The 21,614-nt window shown below is 41.6% G+C and overlaps 1 protein-coding gene across 4 annotated transcripts in view; it reads right to left on the bottom strand.

Annotated features, from left to right (window-relative positions):
• LOC101156098 (mitogen-activated protein kinase kinase kinase kinase 4) overlaps nucleotides 1–21,614 on the bottom strand; it is a 69,982-nt gene that overhangs the window by 8,562 nt on the left and 39,806 nt on the right. For 3 of the 4 annotated variants that reach the window (XM_011480466.3, XM_020706757.2, XM_020706756.2), the window contains exons 15-30: nucleotides 21,352–21,417; nucleotides 19,054–19,374; nucleotides 16,981–17,115; nucleotides 16,752–16,889; nucleotides 13,404–13,474; nucleotides 12,363–12,442; nucleotides 10,266–10,342; nucleotides 9,909–10,000; nucleotides 9,441–9,525; nucleotides 9,189–9,353; nucleotides 7,377–7,479; nucleotides 5,423–5,578; nucleotides 3,711–3,854; nucleotides 3,485–3,619; nucleotides 3,304–3,404; nucleotides 1,592–1,741 (exon numbers count right to left, since the gene is read on the bottom strand). In XM_011480466.3, coding sequence (XP_011478768.1) covers nucleotides 1,592–1,741; nucleotides 3,304–3,404; nucleotides 3,485–3,619; nucleotides 3,711–3,854; nucleotides 5,423–5,578; nucleotides 7,377–7,479; nucleotides 9,189–9,353; nucleotides 9,441–9,525; nucleotides 9,909–10,000; nucleotides 10,266–10,342; nucleotides 12,363–12,442; nucleotides 13,404–13,474; nucleotides 16,752–16,889; nucleotides 16,981–17,115; nucleotides 19,054–19,374; nucleotides 21,352–21,417 — 2,019 coding nt within the window. The remainder of the gene's footprint in view (nucleotides 1–1,591; nucleotides 1,742–3,303; nucleotides 3,405–3,484; nucleotides 3,620–3,710; nucleotides 3,855–5,422; nucleotides 5,579–7,376; nucleotides 7,480–9,188; nucleotides 9,354–9,440; nucleotides 9,526–9,908; nucleotides 10,001–10,265; nucleotides 10,343–12,362; nucleotides 12,443–13,403; nucleotides 13,475–16,751; nucleotides 16,890–16,980; nucleotides 17,116–19,053; nucleotides 19,375–21,351; nucleotides 21,418–21,614) is intronic. The other variant, XM_011480467.3, reaches the window with a different exon arrangement.

The following is a 21,614-nucleotide window of genomic DNA, read 5'->3' as shown; positions in this document are numbered from 1 at the left end:
ACAAGAAATATTCAGAAAAGTAGTTTTAAATGGTAATTATTTCCTTATATACGTGAGAAAAAAATGCCAGAAGAACATGTTAAAAACACAGTTTTCATTCTAGTGGGTTTTATTATGAGAAGCTTTTCTGATACAAACAGATATTGACTGAAAATCGCTGTAAAATTTGACGTGACATTAGAGAAAATGCTGTGCAGCATAGCCTCGATGTTGTTGTTGGAGCTTATTGTTGCGCTCCTCGCCGGTAAATATGTTTTTGGAATTATGATTTGGAACATATTCACGATTTAGATTGATTTCTTTGAGCATTGCATTTACCTGTTTGCAAATAAGGCACATGACTTTATCCAGCCCATGCGGTACGACAAAGTAACCATTTGTTGTCTTAGCTAGAAAGCGCCTTTTCTCCTCACCAACAAGCTTTTTTCCTCAAAGGAACCTGGTCTGATTCCTTTTCTACCGTCGTCACGGTCCTTCCTTTCGCAGAGGCAGTGACATAGAAAATGTTTTCTTCCCCCGGGCCGCCATTGGTCCCCGGGCCGCAGTTTGAGAACCCCCGGTGTAAACAGTAAAATGCAGGAAGGGGGGCAGGGTTGCTCTGACCTCACGTTCCGCCCACAACTGCTGCTCTGCAGAAACTATGTTCAAGAAAGAAGATTTTTTAGATATTGGCTAAAAACGGCATAATCCCAATTAAAAGACCACTGGGGAAAACTTTAAAAACAAATCAGAGGATGCTCAAAGTGGGATTTGAGGTGTATTTAAATACAAAGAGCTTTGCGTCACGGCAGTAATCTCCATAGATGCAGACAGAAACGGAGCGTGTCGGCACAGAAAAATGAGTCATGAAGCCCACGGATGGAGCAGGAGGGATGAAAAAGGCAGCAAAAGAAGACAAAAATAAAAAACCAAACAGCTGAGTGACTGAGAGGGAGGAAGATTTCAACAAAAATAAAAAAGATTAAAAACAGCAAAGTGTCTCTGTCAGTTCTAGACTGAATTGGAGATGAAACCGAGGAAATGGACACAGAGTGGGAGGAGCTAAACATTTCTGTCGTTGAGGCGAAGGCGGACGCAGTCAAACCTCTGACTCAGAAGCAGAAAGGACAGATTTCTAAACAAAACTGATTAAAGTGACCCTTTTTTGGACTTTAAGATGCTAAAATTTCAAAAATATTGCATTTTTTTCATGCATCAACAGAAAAATCACCTGTTTCATAATAACCCTTCAGCAAAGTGTCCTTCAGTATTTCATGAGTAAATCCAAAACTGCCTTGTTCCTTTTGAGCCTAAACTACAAGATGTCACTGCAAGCATTTCCGGATTCCTGACTTCAGAGCCAACTCTGATCATTTTTTTCATTTAAAAAACACCAAAAATCAAACAAACCAGGTGGGACCGGCTGCATTTTCTCCACCGGGCAGAAAAATGGAACCCTAAAAGTTCCTGAATGAGTGAGTCTCTCCTCCAGGTTGATCCTTCAGGCAGCAGGAGTGTGATGCCTAACTCTGCAGCCAGAGGCGCTCTTGCCCTCACATGCTGCAGTGTCGCTGTGGAGACAGAGGTTTGAACGGGCAGAGGGCCGGCTTACGTGAGTTGGCAGATAGAGATCGTACGGCGTTCCCGAGTCAACATCGATGGCGTGGAAACCCGACGAAGAGCCATAGATGACCTTCAGCCTCTGTCCCTCCTCCACGGTCAGGTCGACGAACAGCGGCTTTTGAGGCAGCGACCTGAAGGACTGCAAGGGGTGTGGGAGGGGTTAGACAGAGGATTTCAAACAGATCAGGCAAAAGACTAAACTGACGGTTTAACAGATCCAGTCACTAAGTCCTGTGATGATCAAAGGAGCACTTGCGTAACCACCGTCGGCCCGGGTGGTCACGCTATCACTTGCATGCAAAGTATTTTCAGGCCCTTTGAGGAGCTTCAACTACACTGAAGATAAACTGGCTCAGGCCTCAGAGGACAAAAATAAATGGGGCACGGCTCCCCTGAGGACCTGAGAACCAGATTGAAAGTGTCGCCTCCACTGAAATGACCCTGTTAGATCTATTAGGTAAATGTCTATCGGTGTTTACCTCTCATATATAAAAAAAGACGCAGTCAAAAGAGATTTTAGTCAGGAGTAAACCGGACGCTTCAGACAGGTCATAACTCATCTGCTGCTAACAGTAACCACTTTATTCAAATCTCTGATTAAATCCATCACTTTGGGGCAAATCGGATCAATTAATAATATAAATAATAGTTTTTCACCGTATGTAAACACAGTTCTTTGAGAACTATTTTAAAAAATAAAACAGTAGCTGCATGTGGCACACCATCATGTTTTCCTTGTTTTAAATCTTATGTTCTCGTCAAACTCTGCCACCCAGACAGTACGCGCAAGATTTTTTTGATAACTAGTTTTCTCTGCTATAGTTTCCATAAACAGCCAGTGTGATACTTGAAATGCTGCAGTTCCTCAAATGACCACCGGAGGCAAAAAGGAGCAATTTTCTTATAACCTACAAATTTTAAAGTTTAACTTTACTAAGAATAAAAAGCATTTCTGCAGTTTGGTGTTAAAATTCATTCAATTTGAATTGCTTTTTATTTTTGTTTTGTTTCTAAATCAGCTGTTGTGATTTTATCACAACTCAAATTTGTGTGTTATTAAGAGATTGAATGTTTTTTGTTTTGTTTGTGCCGGTGGTCAAAGTTAACTAAAGTCCTCCTATACTTGGTTCTGCTTGAATGCAGTAACTCGAATCAACATTTCTGCTTTTACCCCACACTCCATTTCCTTAAAATCTCATGAGGGACGTCTGTAAATACAGTATTCCCCCCCTTGTCCACGGGGGTTATGGTCCACACATCTTGAGTTTTTGAGATGAACTGGAGAAGTCGTGCGATTGAAAACATTTTGCAAATACATGAAAAATAAATGCGCGGGGGGACACTGTATAGGTCTAGTCCATTACAACTGGGGCATATTAATGCCCCATCTTTATGTTGGTCTATAGTTTAAATCTTGGATTTTTTATTTCCAGTTAGTTTAAAAGATGTCTATTTAGAGCTTAAATTCTATGTAAATGTTTTTTTATTCACTAGAAAAGGTGGAGAACTTTTGAATAATTGTGTTTTTGAGTATTTTATTGTTTTAATGGTGTTCTCCACTAAACACTTTGAAGTGTCAGGCATCAGGCTGATTAGCAGGATTATTTTGTCTGATTAACTAAACTATTGACTATTGACATCTTTAGTAAAGACAAAAAGCTTGAAAAACATCTACTTTACAGTCCCTGAAATGTTACCAACCTTGAAGGCCATGAATTTGTGGTAGGGCTTTGGAGCCCAGGCGTACACTTCCACTGCATTCTTCAGAGCAACCACCAAGAACTTAATCTTCTCGTAACGCACTGGAAAAGACCAAAAGCTCAACGCAGGTCCAACACAGAGCCAGGAGCTGCCCTTGTGCTTTTGAGCAGGGCACACGTACCGACTTTATAGTGCACACAGCCCTCCAAGTCGCCGACCGAGGTCCAGCCCTGCCTCTTCTCCACCTCTGGATCATTGTGGAGGATCTTGTTCCTCAGCCAGGACAGGTAGTACAGGCGCAGCTTGTTCTTTTTACCTGCAGAGAGACAACAAAGGCACTGATGATGATGAAGCTGGTGTGCAGATGCAGTGTTGAAGAGTTCCTGTCTGCTTTGTGGGGCATCTACCTGATATGGTGATCAGGACATTGAGGCCTTCGAGCACGTCCATCTGCTGAAACCTCCGTCTGCTGATGAGAGAGTAGACCTTCCCCTGACCGCTTCGGTCCAGCAGCCACAGCCCATTTTCTGTCCCCACCAGGAGATTCACCCCTGCAGGGAGAAAAAAAAAACAAACAAAACTAAGTAGACACTTAAAAAAAGATAAGTTAATCATAATAGAGGTGGGATTACACAAGAATGCTTCTTCCCCGTCTCTTTCTAGCAATTATTCAATTCAGAATTTATTAAATACTAAATTTTCAAGCACTTTCTGCAGCTGGTTTAAACTTTATTTGTTCACTGCGACGGTAATAAACAAAGAAAAACAAAGGTCACTAAGCTGGTATTTCCTAAAAGGATAATAATAAACGTGAATCCACAACTTTATTAGCAGCATCCTCGTAACATTAGACAGCTGGTTGCTGGATATTCTGCCTTATTATTATGGTCTGTGGGAAGAAATGTGACAATAAATCCATATTTGGAGTAAAGACTCCTGGTTTTTCTCGGTTAAATGCAGATTTCCTCTTTTTTTTAAGTTGAAGGTTCTTCTGTTTCCTCACAGAACTTTCCAAACATGTTTGTTTTTGTTAACTTTGCTAGCTCGGGGGTTTTACCTTCGTGGTCGGCGGAGCCGCTTTAAGAAAGTAGTGGATGGATTTTTGACGCGTGGCGGAACGACTTGACAAGAATGAGGCGGATGGAGAGAATCCAGTAATTTTCCCAAATTAAAACTTCCTTCAGAAACAGATTATAAATAAAACCCAAAGAATGTAGGTTGTGTCTTTTTTCTCTGCAGCCCGGTACCACGGTCCAATACTGGTCTGCGGTTCGGGGGGGGTGTTTCTGGGACAGTGGATTCTGTTCAAAGGGGGAAATAGTGCAAATCTTTCTCCCACTTTGTCTGGTTTGCTTTTACACAGCAGTGAAACAGACTGCATGAAAAAACATGTAGTTCCACTGGCTGCTCACCTGGGGGGCGCTATTGCCTGACTAAGATGGGGGAACAGAGCGTGTGAAACAAAACAGGAAGACCCCACTAATCCTCTGAGATTTCACAAAGTAACGAGTTCCTGATCTTCCTCTCTAAACTACATTTACCTCTTCCATCTGATTCTCCCTTTGGTTTGTGATTCCTGCTTCTTCGGTTTCAGCTGTGGGCTGATTTTAGTTTTTTCTTCTATCTCGGTATTCCCTGCAGTAGCTTGATTTACAGTTGAACGAAGTTAAACGCTGAACGCTCAGCAGACGCTCCTCTAATCTGCATCTGATCTGATTTTCCGGTGATCCTAACTCTTCTAGACAGAAAACTTCGATGTTAGAACTTAGCTTTTCTTTTTTTTATAATGTGTTTATAAAAAAGAGAAACATGCTGCTTAGTTTTATTCTTTGTTAGTCAAATTTCGCCACTACTGTAAATCCTTGCGCCTGGTGTGTTTAAGTGTGTTTCAGAATAATGTGGAGGCTTGACCACTGACTGAAAATCTGAAAAACATTCAGGTTTCAGATTTGAAAAAAATGTCCAGAAGAAATCCCAGCTTTCAACCTAAAACTGTCTTAAAAGGAAGGAGGGGAAATGGCTCCTTCCTGTTAACCTAAAGAAAGATGTTTGTTTCTGTCAAAATGAAATGAATAATTACAATTTATCTTTAAAACAGTAACTCAGAACAAAGAAATACCCCACAATCCGGCGCAGAGAACCTCGGCGTTGAATTTTTTCTTGTACTTGCGGATCTCTGGGGTGTCGCTCTGCGGGCGAATGTTGGTGGGGTTCACGTTCACCACAGAGCCTTTCCTGTGGTTCTCCCTCTTGATTGGCTCAGACTTGAGAGCCGCTGATAGGAAGCAATATAGAAATATATAAAAACCCTTTTCATCCAAAGTAGCAAGCAGGGTTACAAGAAACACCTAAGAGGTAGAGTGGAATCTGCCTAGCAACAGTCAAAAAATAACCCACAGCTGGGCCATATGCTTTCTTTAACAAAAAACACAAATATTTAACAAAAACTATTTTCTCTTTCATCAGCTCTGTAATGTTAGGAACTGCTAATAAAGTTTTTTCCACTGTGAATTCCTGCCTTTGTGAAAATATTGTCTGACTTTAAAGCAGTTTGTGGCAGAACATCTCCCTAGCATAGCATTATTTGTGGCATCATCAACACTTTTTATTCATTTCTCCTTTGCTGGTTTATCCTCCGCCACATGTCCCGTTGGGGACAAGTTTCTGGTAAGCGCTACGGAGAAGTTCACAGAAGTTGCAGGTGTTTTCTTTTTCGGCCTCGCGACAGAAGCTCGTCTTCGGAAGAAGATGGAAGCCCGAGAGAGCAGACGGCTGGGAAAATAAAGTCTCGATTTTCCCCAAAATGAATCGTCCATAATTCGATAAAGTCGATTGGTCACTAGAGCTGTGACGGTGTCGGATTTTTCATCACCGCGGTGATGAACCACCAGGGGGCGCCCCAAAAAAAACAAAAAACAAAAACAACAAAATCCCCCGGCGGCCGCAACAGAAATACATACAATTACAACGTAGTATTCTTTATTAACAAATAACAGTAACAACTAACTACTACCTAACTAATGAACTAACTATATATAAAGCCCATATAGGTGTTGTAGATTGACTGTGACTGTGTGGAGGAGGAAGGTGCGCACATGTGTGTCGGGGGTGCGTGTTGATCCCTCTGCAGCGGACCGCTCTCTAGCTGCATGCGAGCCTTCACCTGTGCTCTTTGGTACACACATCTTCTCAGAATATTAAATATTGCCCAGTAATAAACAGACTGCAGACACTTTGTCACTTTTCCGGTAGCCATGAAGCCTGACACCCATGAAGAACGCGGGGCAGGAGGCTCCGCCTTTGTTTATACAGACACGTAACGTTGCGCTGCACAAAATAGTTCCCAAACAAAACATGTAGTGAACTTCATGGAAATCTAACAGTGCGCGTTCATGTTTGAAGTGAAGGTGAACCTTAGTACCCCCCCCCACCCCCCCACCCTACACACACAAAATCCTCCGGCGGGCGGCCGTGTCGCGCGCCCTTAAGAACGCACGCAGCTTGAAACGGAAATGAATACAATGGAAATTAATAATTAAAACGCAGTAAATTTGTCATATTTCCTCGCGAGACGAAAGCTTCTGTTGTAGAATGAGTTTGTGTGCTTCTGAACGCGCGCTCCTGTGTGTAAAGGGAGCCGCATGGCACGTGCAGCGTGGAGGCACTGAGAGCGGGCGCCTATAAGAGAGAGTGACAGGCGCGGTGGGAGAGAAGGAGAAAACAGTCTGAAAGAAAGAAGGAAAGTCTGAACACAGGACTAGCAAAAAAAGTCAATTATCAGGAAAAATGAATGTGTTTAATGTGTTTATTATAGCTCCATTCACGCGCCATATGCAAAAGAAAACGTGCGGTGATGCGGTTATCGTTACAGCCCTATTGGTCACCCAGCCTTACCCACAGGCTGCTGAAAACGTGTGATATGACGTTAAAACATGAATTCTAATGATCGCATTTATAATAGCTCTGCAGAGGAAACATGTCTGACAGAAAGGTCTGTTCCTGAAACAGCAGGCCTGACAGGGAAGCAGGACACGAACACACTGCTGTGTGATGAATGTGTGCAAACGACTCACTGGGACTGTGAGGAGGAGATGATGTGGGGATCAATCGGGGGTCGATGAAGGACAGGAAGGAGGAAGAGGAAGATGTGCTTTTTCCAGACGGACTGCTCACATCCTGATGAAATCAAATCAGATCAAACTTTATTTCTATGGCACTTTTCCAACTCGTGCTACTCAAAGTGCTTTACATAAAAACAATCGAATTAAAAAAAAACTAAAATGTAAAAGGAATAAAATAAATAAATGTTAAAACAGATAAATAACCAAGAAAAGTAAATAAATAAACCATAATAAACAGATTTAAATCAGTAAATGTGAATAAGAAATAAAGCAAATTAGTAAGAAGAGAACATAAATAATTGAAATATTGCTAAATTTCAACTAAAAGCTAGATTAAAAAGGCATGAACAGCCCTGAGGCATGCTGGGAGGCAGGTGTAAACTGAATGAGGCTGTTTGTTTTGGTTCTGACTTTAAGAATAACCAACAGGCCTGTATCCGAGGACCTCAGAGGGTCTGCGAGGGCTCAGACTTTAAAAGCACATAAAGTGGGACAAGAAGAGCAAACGGTGACACTGCAACCTTCTTTTGATTTCCTCTGGATAAAAACTACTCTTTAACTTCATAAGTCAGTGATGAACATCACACTTATGATAAAGTGGTAAAAATATTGTTTCTATTTCTTTATATCAAATCTATTTACAGAGCTGAAAGCCTGTAGTTACATTGAATCAGGAGTCATCTCATCATAGAACTACAACTAATCTTTTTCTGAGTCGACATCGCCCTCTGCTGGACAAATAAAAGAGCTTCACATTTCAGTGTTCTGCTCATCCTTGAACAAAACATTTCAAGTCAGTCTCATCAAAAGCTTAACACAGATTTTTTATGTGTTTTCATTTTTATCAGCAGCAGAAATAATCAGTCCTTTCACTTATTTAGCTGCACATTTCTTTTTTATATATTACACTGAAATAAAACAAACGAAGGAACAAACTTTTTTTTAAAAATCTTGCTCTTGAATGACATTTTTTCTCCTAGATTAAAGTAAACAGACAACGAGAGAACTTAAAATCAGTAGGAAAAAAAAAAAGATAAAATGCGAATGAATTTAGTGGAAAATAGAGTTGTCTGTGCGGTTGCTTCTCTTTTCAATCAGTTACTTTTAAAAAAAGGATTAGAACAAATAGCAGATGATAAATAATAGGAACAAACAGAAGATAAGGACGTTAACCTGCAGAATGTTTTCATTCTTATTTTAATTGTTCTTTTAATTTAATTTGTTTTACTTTTACAGCATGGATTCTGTATCTATAATATTGCAGATTTTTATTTGTGTCTTTTAATGGAACTGACTTAACCTGCAGGTGAATAAAGTTCCATTATTGACTTTACTCAACAAGAAACGATGAATTTGTTGATTTACTTAATAAAAGCAGTCACAGTGAAGACAAATCCCAGATCCAGGGAGAGGAGTCTGGATCTGATCCTATATCAGGTCATTAAATCAAAATGTTTTTTTAGGAGCTACGGTGTAGGATGTTAGAAAGTTACCAACATGATATTGACATAACACGGAGCAGACTTACAGGTTTTTTTTTCAAACAAAGATGTGGAGTTCAGGGGCTTGAACACAGGACTGTCACCTGTGGGAGTTGATACTCCAACCATCTCGGCTTCAGCGGCCCCCAATGAAGCTTTTTCAATTTTGCACCAATTGCCGAAAAAGAAAGCTCTTGCTGTCATTTGGAGCGCATACTTCAAACACAGCCGCATCCTGGTTCTACGCCTGTGAAGCAGCTGCAGCTTCCTAGACCAAACTCACGTGTAGATATTGGAATATGGGGGATCCGGGGGCTGTGGGAGACATGGGGTAGCTGAAGTCAAGCGTCCGCTGCTGGCTCAGAGCATCGCGGGTGGGACTGGAGGAGGAGGTTTTCTGCAGGAGGTCCGGCAGCAGGTAGGTGTCATCTGAACCCAATCGAGAAACCTGAAGTTGGAACGTCAGGAAATCTGTTGCTCATGGAGTTTGTCTTTTGTTCAGCTGCAGAACCATCACGTGCTTGTTTTCACTCACCTGGTTAAGATTGCGGTGGAGTTGCAGGTCGATGCCATCGGATATTCCTCTGAAGTATTTCCCTTTTCCATTAGAAAGACCCGACCTTGGTGGAAAAATAGGCACATTTAAAACTTGCCTAAATGCACGAGGTGTCTCGGCCTAAACGTGATCATCAACAGAAAGTTTTGGTTTTTTAGAGTCGCTACAGGAAACAGCGTTTTGGAGTTTCTGTAAATGTCGTGGAAAGTCTTTACGCCTCAGGATTGAGACGTTGTTTCAGGGTTTCTCTTGATTGTTCGACACAAACTCTTGATCATGCAGAGCGCTCTGCGGGATCCTGGAGAAGCATGGTAACCTTTGTTTGCAGCTTTTTCTCAGGTTTTGCTTTTCCCAGCTGGCACGCTTCATAATCAAAATAACGTCTGCCTACGACGTTTTCCCGCCTAAAACCATATGTTCTGGGTGAAGGCAGAAGATCATTTTCACCTGATCCTTTCTTCATCGTCGCTGCTGACATCATCACTAGAAGAGGAATATTCTGCGGCCTTGTTGAGGCGACCCAAGACAGGTTTGAATCCCTGGAAGGAGAAAAAAAAATGCAAAAAAACGATGAGGAGCGGACACCAAATGAGCCTAAAGAGGAAGAAGAGCAGCTGGAAGAAGGATGAAGGACTTTCTGCAGACGGTCGCAGGTGTCTGTGCACAGCGGGGGCACAGTGTGTGTGAGCGCATGTGGAGGCAGCAGAAAAAAGATGGTGAATGCATTTCCACTTGATGCAGTGAAGCATGTCGCAGTGTGTTTGCTAACACAGAAGCATGAAGGAGAAAACAGAAACGACGCACCGCGAGTCTGCTGGCTGCGTTTTCTGCCTTCCTCTGTGCACGGTGCTGCGGCAGAGGACTTTCCAGTTTAAGCACGCCTGAAACACACACACACACACGCAATTTAAACATAAGAAATAACACATTTAAAGACCCACTCCAACCATATTTTGAGCTCCTATAAGTATTCCCAGCTACCTTCGAATTAGGATTATGTTCCTTTTGGTCAAAAAACAACAAACAAACAAAAACCTGTGTCAAATTCTAGGACATAGTTTCTGCAGAGTGGCGGTAGTTTGTGGGCGCGACAATTGGGGTGCAGCAACCTCACCCTCCCTGTTGTGAAGCCGAGCAGGGAGCTTGTGACCCCCCCAGCGTTTTTTCTGATTCCCAACAATTTGAATAAAAAAAATAAAAAAAGACTCAGAAATGCAAGTTTGAGCTTAATTTTCTCAATAAATGTCCTCAATCATCAGAAAAATGCCCAAAGAACATGCTAAAAAACAACAACACCATTTTCATCAGAGAGGGTCTTTAAAAACCCCTCCAGGAAATTCCATGGATCTTTTAAAATTGATGATTTAAGATTAAAAAATCTCAGTCTTCTGATCTGTTAGAAGTCCAGGACTGATGCTTTGGATCCACGACCGACTAAACTCAGCATTAAACAGTAAAAACTTTTTACAGTTAAAAGCAAAAAAAAAAAGCTAAAACGTTCAAAGAAAAATCTTTGCATGTTTTTTCCTGGAAAACAGCAGCAAACCGAGCAGATTTGAAGAAATGGATCAGAACTAAAAGATCCATAAAAAAAGACTAAACAATGAAAAAAAAAAATCATTTCTTAAAGAGACATTCTGAAGTGATTTCAAACACAAAAGCACAATAAAACTTTTACATTTACAATCAAAGGGTGTTTATAGATAAATATACATTTGGTATTAAGCTACAAGGAAGGTAAAACTTTCACCAAACAACAGTGTGAAAGTTTAAAAGAGAAATGAATGTTCTCTTGCACAAAAACAGGAAAAGGCTGCTGTGTTTGTTTCCTCCACATACCAGGAGCTTTGGAAGAGAGCGAAGGGCAGAGAAAAGCGCTGGTAAGAGGAAACCTCAGCTTTACTGCTCAAATCCTGGGAAACGTTTTGAAAAGGCCACTTAGATCAAAGAAATAAATATGTAAGTGCAGGTGGATCACCTTTGAGTGAGCTTTAAAGACATCAAATTATGATCTATTGTAAAATAATTCCTCTTGTGATGTTTTTTTTCGGCCAAAATTTAAAAATCAATGTCGTTTTCTTGGACATGGTTTCTGCAGAGCAGTAGTACAGTAGTTCATTAGAAACTGTTGGCGGGGAGCAACCCTGCCCACCCTTCCCGTCATCACTAACTCCCTTCACCATTTACACTCACTCCTGCTAGCTCACAGCCCCTCACACCCAACACACACACAAAAACGGCGAGCGATATCGGAGCTCTCCAGCCGTACAGTTCAGATCCAGATTCCAGCTCAGACGAGGAAAACAAAGTCCTGCATGGATCTAGTCGTCTACAAGTGAACGCATCAGAATGGAGCGGAGCAGGAAGCTTGTGGCCCGCCCAGCTTATTTTCTACGTCATAGATAAGCTTTTGGTCAAACGTCATTTTTTTGTCAGCTCCTGATTCACATTGATTTGAATAAAGAGATAATCAGAAAATACATTTTAAACTTAATTAATTTTTCATTTTTTTAATATCATCAGAATCGCAGGCTCTTTAAGGTGAAGCTCTAATTTCCAAATGACCTAAAAACAGGTACTCTCTGAATAACTAAAGAGAGAAGAAACGTGAAAATATCCTCAACTCAACCTTTTTGAATCTTTGGTGTCTAAAGCAGGAGCTTTTTGATCTGTGCGGGATAATCTGAGAAACGAGATCATACAGGCTCAAGCACAGAGTCTGGGCGCATAAATAACAGTGTTTTTTCTTTGTGAAGCACAGATCAGAGCTTTATCGAGCTCCTGAGGTCAACACAGCCCCTTTGGTTCTGCTGTTTTGTTATCAGAACAAAGAAGGCAGAAGGGGTTCCAAATAAAGTTCAAAGGTCGAGCCGTGAAGGAGTCCGAAGAAGAAGCACGGACCTTGGTGGTTGCTGCTCAGAGGCGGGCCTCCTTGAGACGCAGACCCCCGGCTCTTATCTGCCGCAGACACCGGACTGCCACTAGATGGAGAGATAGACACTTTGTCACAGATGGGGAGTTCAAACCAAGGAGGCAGAGCATGGGGGGGGACAACAAGATAAACATTATCCATATGTATGTGTCATAATCTGGGATGCATCATTCATGCTGTCACTGCAAAGACCCACTTTTCTCACCATGACTTCCTTCTAACTCAAAGCAGTCATCCAGCATGCATCCAATCAGATCTGCTTTAGTTGGTTCTGAAAAAAACACCGACGTGGAGCGAACCACAAAAGAAACACCCCAGTTCACATGGTTTTACTGCAGCCAATCGTCATATCAAATGTGGTTTTCCGAGGAAGATCCAACCTGAACGTTTGTTTCAGGTCTTCACAGCTCAATCACAGCCCTGAAGAGGGATGGGTGCGAAAGTCGAAGCAGGGCTTTTGAAACGGTTCCAGCGCCTAAACGGGTCCTCCAAAAAAAACAAACACGATCTTTCCCTAAAACCTTTTCAGAGTGACAATGATGGAGTTCTGTGTTCCTGTTCTAGTTAGACTTAGAAAAAAAAGTTTGACTTCGTAGGAGAGCTCTCTATGCATTACTTTCTATTTGATGGAGGATGGTCACACTATTCTGAACATTCGTTGTTTCCTAGAGGCCAAAACCAGCAGAAGCAGCATTTTGCACTGAAAGTCATGAAAGCATCTTGTGAGGGAACACAGATGTGTTATCACTGCAAAGATGTTAGGAGTTAGAGTTAGTCCTAATGCTGAACAGACCTGAGAGGACCACATCCACTCTCAATGCTGTCGGGGAAACATTTTCCTGTTCCGATGATCTGGTTTGGCGTTTTTGAAGTGAACTTCTCAAACGACTAACTTTGTAATCACAAAAAGGAGGCAAACATCGACAATCTGAGGGGAGCAAATCCTAAAATTGAACCCCGATGTGGATTATGGTTGAATGTTCTCAATAGATGAAATCCTTTGCTTCTACCTTGAAGCCGTCCTCTTGTGGGCCATCACCAGTTCTTTACAGTAAAACTTGGAGGTGGTTCTTTCTGGAACCTGAAAGACAAAAAGTTGGGCTAAAAAATAAAACAAAACCTTTCGCGTAGACATGCTGGCTTACGGGTGATCATATGTAGTTTCAGGTGTTTAGACTAAAGGATAGAAATCTGAAAATCAGATGAATTCAAACTTGTTTCCAAATGAAGCTTCCAGTGGAAAAACTCAAAATGATTAGATACACAGAGAAGCAGAGTTTTCTTTTGCAAAAAAATGAACCTTTCATTTGACTGACAGCAAGTTTGCGCCACCAGCCGGCAACCTTCTGACTGCACGCATCCTGGGTCACATGACTCGCTCACGCGGAGGAAGGCACGCCCGCCACAACAGGAAAAGAGCTGTAGGAATACCTACCATCTTTTGACAAGCTGCCCACATCCTGCATCTGCCAGCAACCCCCTCACATGCACGTACACAGAGAAACAGCAAGCATGGTGTTTGGTTTGCCTCCCCTCTACCAATGTGGCCACAGGTGAACTTTCAACACGTTTCTTTTATTCATTTTAAGCTTCTGTTTGGCTCTCTTTTGTTGTGATTTTGACTTTGAAGCTTGCAGTCAGCATATCCTCCTGACTGCTAGAGAGAAAAGAAAAGAAAAAAATACACCAAAAACTACATTTCCCAGAGTTCCACTCCTTCACATTAGGAATACAGTAAACCCTTGTTTTCGCGGGGGTTACGTTCCAAAAAGAACCTGTGATAGGCAAAATCCGTGAAGTAGAAATCTCTATTTTTTTTCAATTATTATACAATTAAATATTCTATTATACTTTGAAAGAAAGAACAAACCATTTTACAGCCTCAAGCATTTGTTTCACAAATAAAAGTACTTTAGAAATGTTTTTTTCTCAACAAATAACTTCTGTACTGTACTGTCAAATAATAATTTTAATCATCAATGTGAAGAGAAGGCTTCAAATCGCGGAGATTAGCCCCGCCCACCGCGACCGGAGTAATTGGATTAAACGGGAGAAAATTTAAAATGATTACGAAAAAAATACAAAGTACAGTGGGACAAATAGTGACTCAGGTGTATTTCTTAGCTCTTCAGACTGAGCCGCTGCATCCTGACTCCAATCTGCAGTGTTTTCTTCTTTTGAAGCCAACTGTGCAGGTGTGTTTGTTCAGGAGAAGAACATAGTGATAGGCAGTTGTTGTCGCTCTTTTTCTATGGGTTTTAGAAAAACTCGAAATTGCAAGAGAATTTGCTCGTACATGCTGTAAATTTGGCAAGCTGTTTTACGTACGTGTACATATTAAACTGCAGCGTTATTGACGCACAGGTAGAGAAGAAGCGGAGTGACTTTTTAGCCAATCAGAATGCAGAACATAATGCACGATGCAAATCCGTCAAGTAGCGAAACCGTGAAAAGTAAACCGCGTTATAGCGAGGGATCACTGTAACTGAAAAGCCCCAAATGTCCTTTGTAGATGCCCTTGACTGTATATGAGGAATGGACTGAGTAACCCTGGCATTCCAAACAAAAAATTACCCGCTGGTCCCAAGTTCATGTTATAAACTGGCCAATCAGATAACCTCAATGAAAATAGATGGAGCCTGTTTCCAAGTGGTAGGGATGTGGCACTCCAACAAGCTCTCTCTTGATTGGCCAGAGTGGTTGCCATAGAAATGTTGACTCAGACTGACTCTGACTAATCACTGCTTACTGTCATCATCTGGCTCCAACATGGCGGTCTCCCTATCTTGAAAAAGGGAGACTGAACTTACTCCATTTTGTAGGAGCTGAAAGTAAGCCATGTTCTATGGGCGACACCACTCTCACTCAGTCCAGTTCTGTATTTTCACATACAGTAAATGGAAGATACCAAAATGAGTTCATTTAGATGTATGCAGTGTTTAGGACATTTTCTGGTTTAGGAATGTCCCCAACAGAGGAGAAAATCGCATTGCTGGTAGTCAGGAGGATATAAACTTAAACGGTCTGTATGACGCAAAATCAACTCCTTTGTGCTTTAAAGTGTATTGTAATGTTCATTCTTCACTATAAACAACTCCAAAGCGGTATTTTGAGTTCTTACATTGTGACGTCACATTTTGGGTTCTTACATTGTGACGTCACAAAGTAAGGACATCTCCTTCCAGGAAGAGTCTTTGCTACTAGCTCCGCCCCCAGGCTAACGCACAAACACAGAAACACTCCCTGGATATGTCCGAATTACCCCCCTAACTCCTACCTACATTGTGAACTATATAGTGCGTTTGCCATTTTGTAGTATTGTCCGAATCTACAATTTCAAAATTGAGTGCCCTAGAAATTTCCCAGAAGTCTCTGAAAAACCAGTGAGCATTGATGCTCACTAGATCGGCGATTATAGACCACAATGCATTTAGTGGAACATTTTTTACCCCAAAAATGTATTTAAATGTCTGTTTTTAATAAAATATCAACATTTTTATCCTCACAAGACAGTGGACTCATAAATAATCGTCGCAAAACGCTAATTTTATTTAGATTTCAACTTCGTGAAATCGATGACGTCCTATCCGCCGTTTAAAAAAAAAAGCGTGGTGTCCGAATTGCTTTTAAAATTCAAGGCCGGCTCTAGGTTGATGTCACGAAATGGGCGGCACCCACAAGGAGCGAAAGGTGGAGCCTCAGAGATGAAGTCGTTTTAATTCTGGGTTGGAAAATGAGCTCCAAAATCACATACATTTCATTAAAAAAATTGTTCTTTATTGAGCCAAAGGCAATATAGTATCATATGGATATAGTTTGGTCTGAAAGGCTTAAGAAAAGCATGATATAGGCTAGTTAAAGATGGACTTTAGGTTTAAACGATGTCTGGTCCCTTCACTGAAAGAGAGAATATTGAGTAATTAGCTGCTTCAACAACCCCAGATGGACTCCTGTTAGCTTACAACACAACACACGGAATCTCTGGGCTGCCCTCCTCTCCCTCTGCTAGTTATTAGTCCTTTTATCAACTCCATGTGGACTCATGAGAGTAAATACACTCAGAATATTCTCATCTGTGAAACACTTAGCAGGGGAGCAAATGAACGATGTGGTGAGTGCCAGGTGTGTTTCGGTGCATCAAACTCACACCACAGACCACACTGAGTCATGTCCATGTGATGCGTCCTGTGACTGGCAGGATGACAAAAGAAACTCACTTCCTGTTTTGATGTCAGTCGCATAAACAAAACGCACATCTGTTCAATGTATGCTTTATTTATGTCAGCTGGGAAACCTGCACAACTGCCCCATTTGTTGTGCGCGTGTGTGTGTGTGTGTGGGGGGGACATAATACTCACTTTAGGTGGCTCCTCAGCAGGGTCCCAGAAGACGTTGTCCGTTGGGGACAATGGGGCAAACGGGGACAAAGGAGAGATGACCATATCTGACATGGAGCTGCTATGAGGAGAGTCCCGACTGGAGCGAAGATTAGCATTCTGAGGGGGAAAAAACAAGAACAGGGGTGTAAAATGAAATGCCAAATATTGGATTCTTCAGTAAAATATTAAGGATGAAGTATTTGCAGACCTGGTTGAAGTGAGCCCTCTGCATGGCGGGGGTACAGGGACTGGAGCTGCTTCCTGAGCCCAGCCTGGAATGCACCTGGCTGGGCAGATTAGCAGCCAACAGTATGCTGGCTACACTGGACTCTTTCAGCTCCATCTAAAACACAATGGAGCCACAACGTTTACTACCAGCTGATCCAGCAACCATTTAAATCATTGTTTTTTCAGAAAGTTTTTGTTGATTCATCCACACCATTAAAATTTTTGTAATTATATTTCAAATAGAATTATTCAAGGATTGCGAAAAGTCACCTTCAATAATAAAATAAAGATGTTTTGGGTAGATGTGAGTAAATAAAGTTAGAGTTATAGTTAATGTGGGGGAACTTAAAAACTAAGAAAAAGGAAGATGGGACCATTGACTGTGATGAGAACTGGACTGAGTGAGCCCTCCCTTCTCACATTTCAAACAGGAAGTACCCAATGGTACTTCTCAAGTCTTCAATAGAGAAATAAAGAGCTATTACTCAGTAATTCTATTTGTCAGAATAACCATTTTGGCTCTGATTCCTTTATTTTACATGTTCTTGGTAATCCTTTTTTTTTTTTCATGATATTTTTTTCTGTAATGGAAAGTATTTAAGTTATAAACTGGCCAATCAGAAGCCTTGATGAAAGTATGACGTCTCACGTTGAATGTTCAAAATTGACAGATTTCGTGTAGCCCTCTTTCAGGTGGAAGGGGAGTAGACTTTCAACAAGCTCACTCCTGATTAGGGGAGAACGGTTGCCATAGAAATGTCCCCTCAGACCAATATCTGCTTACTGACGACGTCTGGCTTCAACATGGCGCCGTCCGTGTTGCCAAAAAAACAAACAAAAGGCAACTGAATTGACTTCATTTGGTTGGAGCTGGAAGTAAGCCATTTTGTATGGATGACGTCACACTGACACAGTCCAGTTTTCTATCCAGCCAATGGAGGGGATTGGTGTGATGACCTGACTGACTGCAACCTTTCAGTCTGAGGATCTGCCTAAAATTTACGTTACAACATTTTGAGGATCAAGTATCTGTATAATACTAATAATAATAGTCTGAACTACGGAGCATTATATAAGACGACAGTCATTGTGCACTGTTAAAGTCTGCATGTAACATTAGAACATTTTAGGCTTTTGTGAACCAAAAACGGTCCTTTAATAAAGAAATAAAGCAACAAAAACCCATGGGACATTACTCTGTGTGAATCAACCGGTTTATCGGTCTTGCATCTTGGAAAAGAGGAAGTCTCTTGTTTTGTTTCAGTACACAAATACTTAAAAGCTTTGTTGATTCACAATAGCAGTTTCTGCTGCATGCATGAAACCTTCAGGGATGGAAAACCACAGGCCTGACGTGTCACAGTCCTGTTGCTTTTGCTTTGAAAAGTTGGGATTGATGTCCATCTCATTAGGAGCTTCGAGAGGAAAGAAGCAAAACTGTGGCCTTTACATTGAATATTGTGATGATGCCCCATCTATTTGTCTCTCAAAGTCTGTTCAACTTTAGGTTTGCCAGTGGCTACAAGGTCCAAACCATTATAAATACAACCATGTTGTCATTTTTTCTTGTTTCCTTAAGCAGGAGCTGATTGTTTAACCTTTTTTTTTTAACCAAATGAGACAGAAGTCTTGGTGTGGGGTGGTATTTTATCTTTTTTTCCTACTAAAGCAAAAAATATAGTAATTTAGGAGCTGCTGATTGATGGGAACACAGGTGTGAATCCATAAGCTGTTGCCTTCTGCCTCTGCTTATTTATGTGAAAAAACCTTAAAACAGATTAATCATCCACACATAAGAACAGAAAACTAGAATATAAAGTCTTAATGGAGCTTTGAGAGATTTCACATTTTTGGCATCAATGAACTTTATGCTTGACTGATGCCAAACTTCCACAGTACAAATGCCAGACTTCATCTGCGGGTAACTGAAGTTTTAAATTGGGGTAAACACAGAAGGAGGATTAAAAAACTGAACATGGACATAAAAGAAAACAGTCAAACAGGAGGCGGTGTGCAGAGGTAGAAAAAGGTGGCAGAGGAAAGCAGGATTTACCGCTGTGTGCTGTCTGTTTGCAGGTCTGCTGGGCGAGGGTGCAGCGGCGGCAGCAGCGGCGGCAGCAGCAGCTTTGTTCCCACTATTAGCTGTTAGCTTGTGGACAGCTGCCATATAAGGTTCTCTGGGTTTCTGCCTCTCTTTGTCCCTGTGCCTGTGATCGTGCTGCAGTGACAGGAGCTGGGTTTGGTCTTTGGGCAGTGTGCGGTGGGATCTCCGGCCCGCTGAGGGCTGCTGATGCTGAGGCGGCGGCAGAAGCTTAGCTTGTGGCTGGAAATGCTGGGTCTTAAGCTGAAGCAGCTGGTTGGGCGCTATGGCGTTCTAAACATGAAAAGCAGACAAACAGACGATGCCCGGAATCCCTCTTGTACATAAAATCTATACACACATGCTGCAACACAAACAGCAAACTCAAACTGGTATTAATAACTCAGCTGTAGCATTGTGTTAAGACAGTTTTCCTGTTGGCAGAAATGACCTTAACCACAATCTGTTGCAGCTGATCTGAAGAATCTACAGGCTGACGCTTCAAACATACTCTGTGTTGAATATTTGCATTTTTGGGAAAAATCTTTTGCAACTTTGATTTTTTTTTTTTAGCATTGGCTTGCTTTTAGCAATGCTGTCCTGCAATTTTAGCAATGCTGTCCTGCAATTAAACAATCTTTAACAAAGACTTGACGGAGATGTAAAGGCTCCGAGCGTAGCTGCAAACAGTGAACAATCTCAAGTTTTTTTTAGGAAAGAGTTTTTTCATTTTTTGTAAATAGCTTACATGCAGTATTTATATTTAGCATCTGGGTACAGTGGGGCAAAAAAGTATTTATCAATCCCTAATTCAATAACTTAAACCTCCTAAGAAGTTGAGTTTAGTCTGCAATGTTTATCAAGTTTGATTTATGAATAATCTATTTGTATATTGGTGCAGAAAATGAGTATTTAGCAGCTTTTTGTCCAAAATCTCAGTATACATCGCCTCATACATTATGTCCTTAACATGAATCAGTTGTCCCTAGCAGGCCTAAAGTATAACGTTTCCACCCCCATGATTCACAGTGGGTATGGTATATCTACTCAAAGAGTTTCATTTTGACCTCATGAGCTTCTCCCAGTCCTCCTCTGGATCATCCAGAGATGGTCTCTGGAGAACTTTCAACAGATCTGGACATGTGCTGGTTTAAGCAGGGGGACCTTTGGAGCTCCGCAGGGTTTGAATCCATGATGACGTAGTGTGTGTGCAAACTCCACGAACAACTTTCATGATATCAACTGTGTCCTCTGAAGCTCAGGGCAGGCATGAGAACAACAAACGTGGCTTTGGGGGAGCCTCCTCAGTGAAGTGACGGCTAATTGAAACACGTCTTGCGCATTTATATACGAATGAAACCTCCAGCTGGGATGAGAGCGCAACATTTTAGCGAAAAAGCCATGGCGAGCTGAAAGCGTTTCTACATTGGAGCGATTCCCTGCAGTTAGCAGCACAGGGGGGGATGGACTGAGACTGCACTGAGGGAATCGGTTATGGAAGAAGGGTGATGGCACGCTGGGATCATCAAACACAAGAAAAGAGAGACAAAAAGAAGGAGTCTGAAACCAAACGATGGCCTGCTGTGCTGGGTGCCGGTTCCCATCCGTGGCACTGTAGCCCGCGACTTTACAGTAGTTTCACCAAAGAGTAAAAATCAATCATATTTTTGAAACTCCTTCCTCGAGACGTTTAAAACGACATATATCTCAGGACACCAGCAGCATGACGAAGCTGCTCAGTCTTTCTCCACTTCTTAAACGTACACACTTTAACGTGCACGTGTTCTTATTTCTCCTAACCTGCCCTCCCTTTGAAAGAAGAACCTTTGATCTACCATCTGTGACACACTGTCACACAATACCTTCTCTTCTATTTCAGTCTTCAAATCAAAGCATTTTCCTCTGTTCAGCTTTAAACGATTATTTACTCATAAAAAATAAAGTCTTCACATCTCCATTAACAGTCACTCTCCATAAAATCCCAGGCGCCTGTAGCTCTCAGACCTTCAGAGGTCTAACCTAAGCTCTGAAATGCAATAGAGGAAACACTAGAGCCTGAATTCGAAACGGCCTCAGAAAATTCCACAAATACACCGAAGATCAACTCCCACAGAAGCAAAGAGTTGAGGAGTAAAAGAAGACATGAGGACGGACACAAAACAACTCAATGCTTTGAAGAATGAAAACATCATCAGTTTGAGAACCAACAAACTCCGACCACATTTGTTGATGCAGAAAATAAAAGAAAATTAAAGGGTGAAAGCCTCTTACCTGGTCTGCTGTGGAGTCCAGAGGCCTCACAGAACCATCGGCGCTCCTCTGTCTGCCAGTCTGGTCCTGTTTAACGCACACATGCACACCCCGTCGACTGAAGGCCACGTGATGACAATATATGCTAAAACATGCTATTACTTCCAAAAAAGCACACACCTTAACTTTTGACATTATATATCCCACGTGTGATATATTTATGTGTTTTTTTATCCCCATAAGACAAAAAAACACAAGTGTGAACACATCAGACACACAAGCTT

The sequence above is a fragment of the Oryzias latipes genome, chromosome 10 (assembly GCF_002234675.1).
Source record: "Oryzias latipes chromosome 10, ASM223467v1".
Lineage (NCBI taxonomy): Eukaryota > Metazoa > Chordata > Actinopteri > Beloniformes > Adrianichthyidae > Oryzias > Oryzias latipes.
The sequence above is the reverse complement of the archived record's forward strand: the minus strand, read 5'-3'. Positions and strand labels throughout refer to the sequence as shown.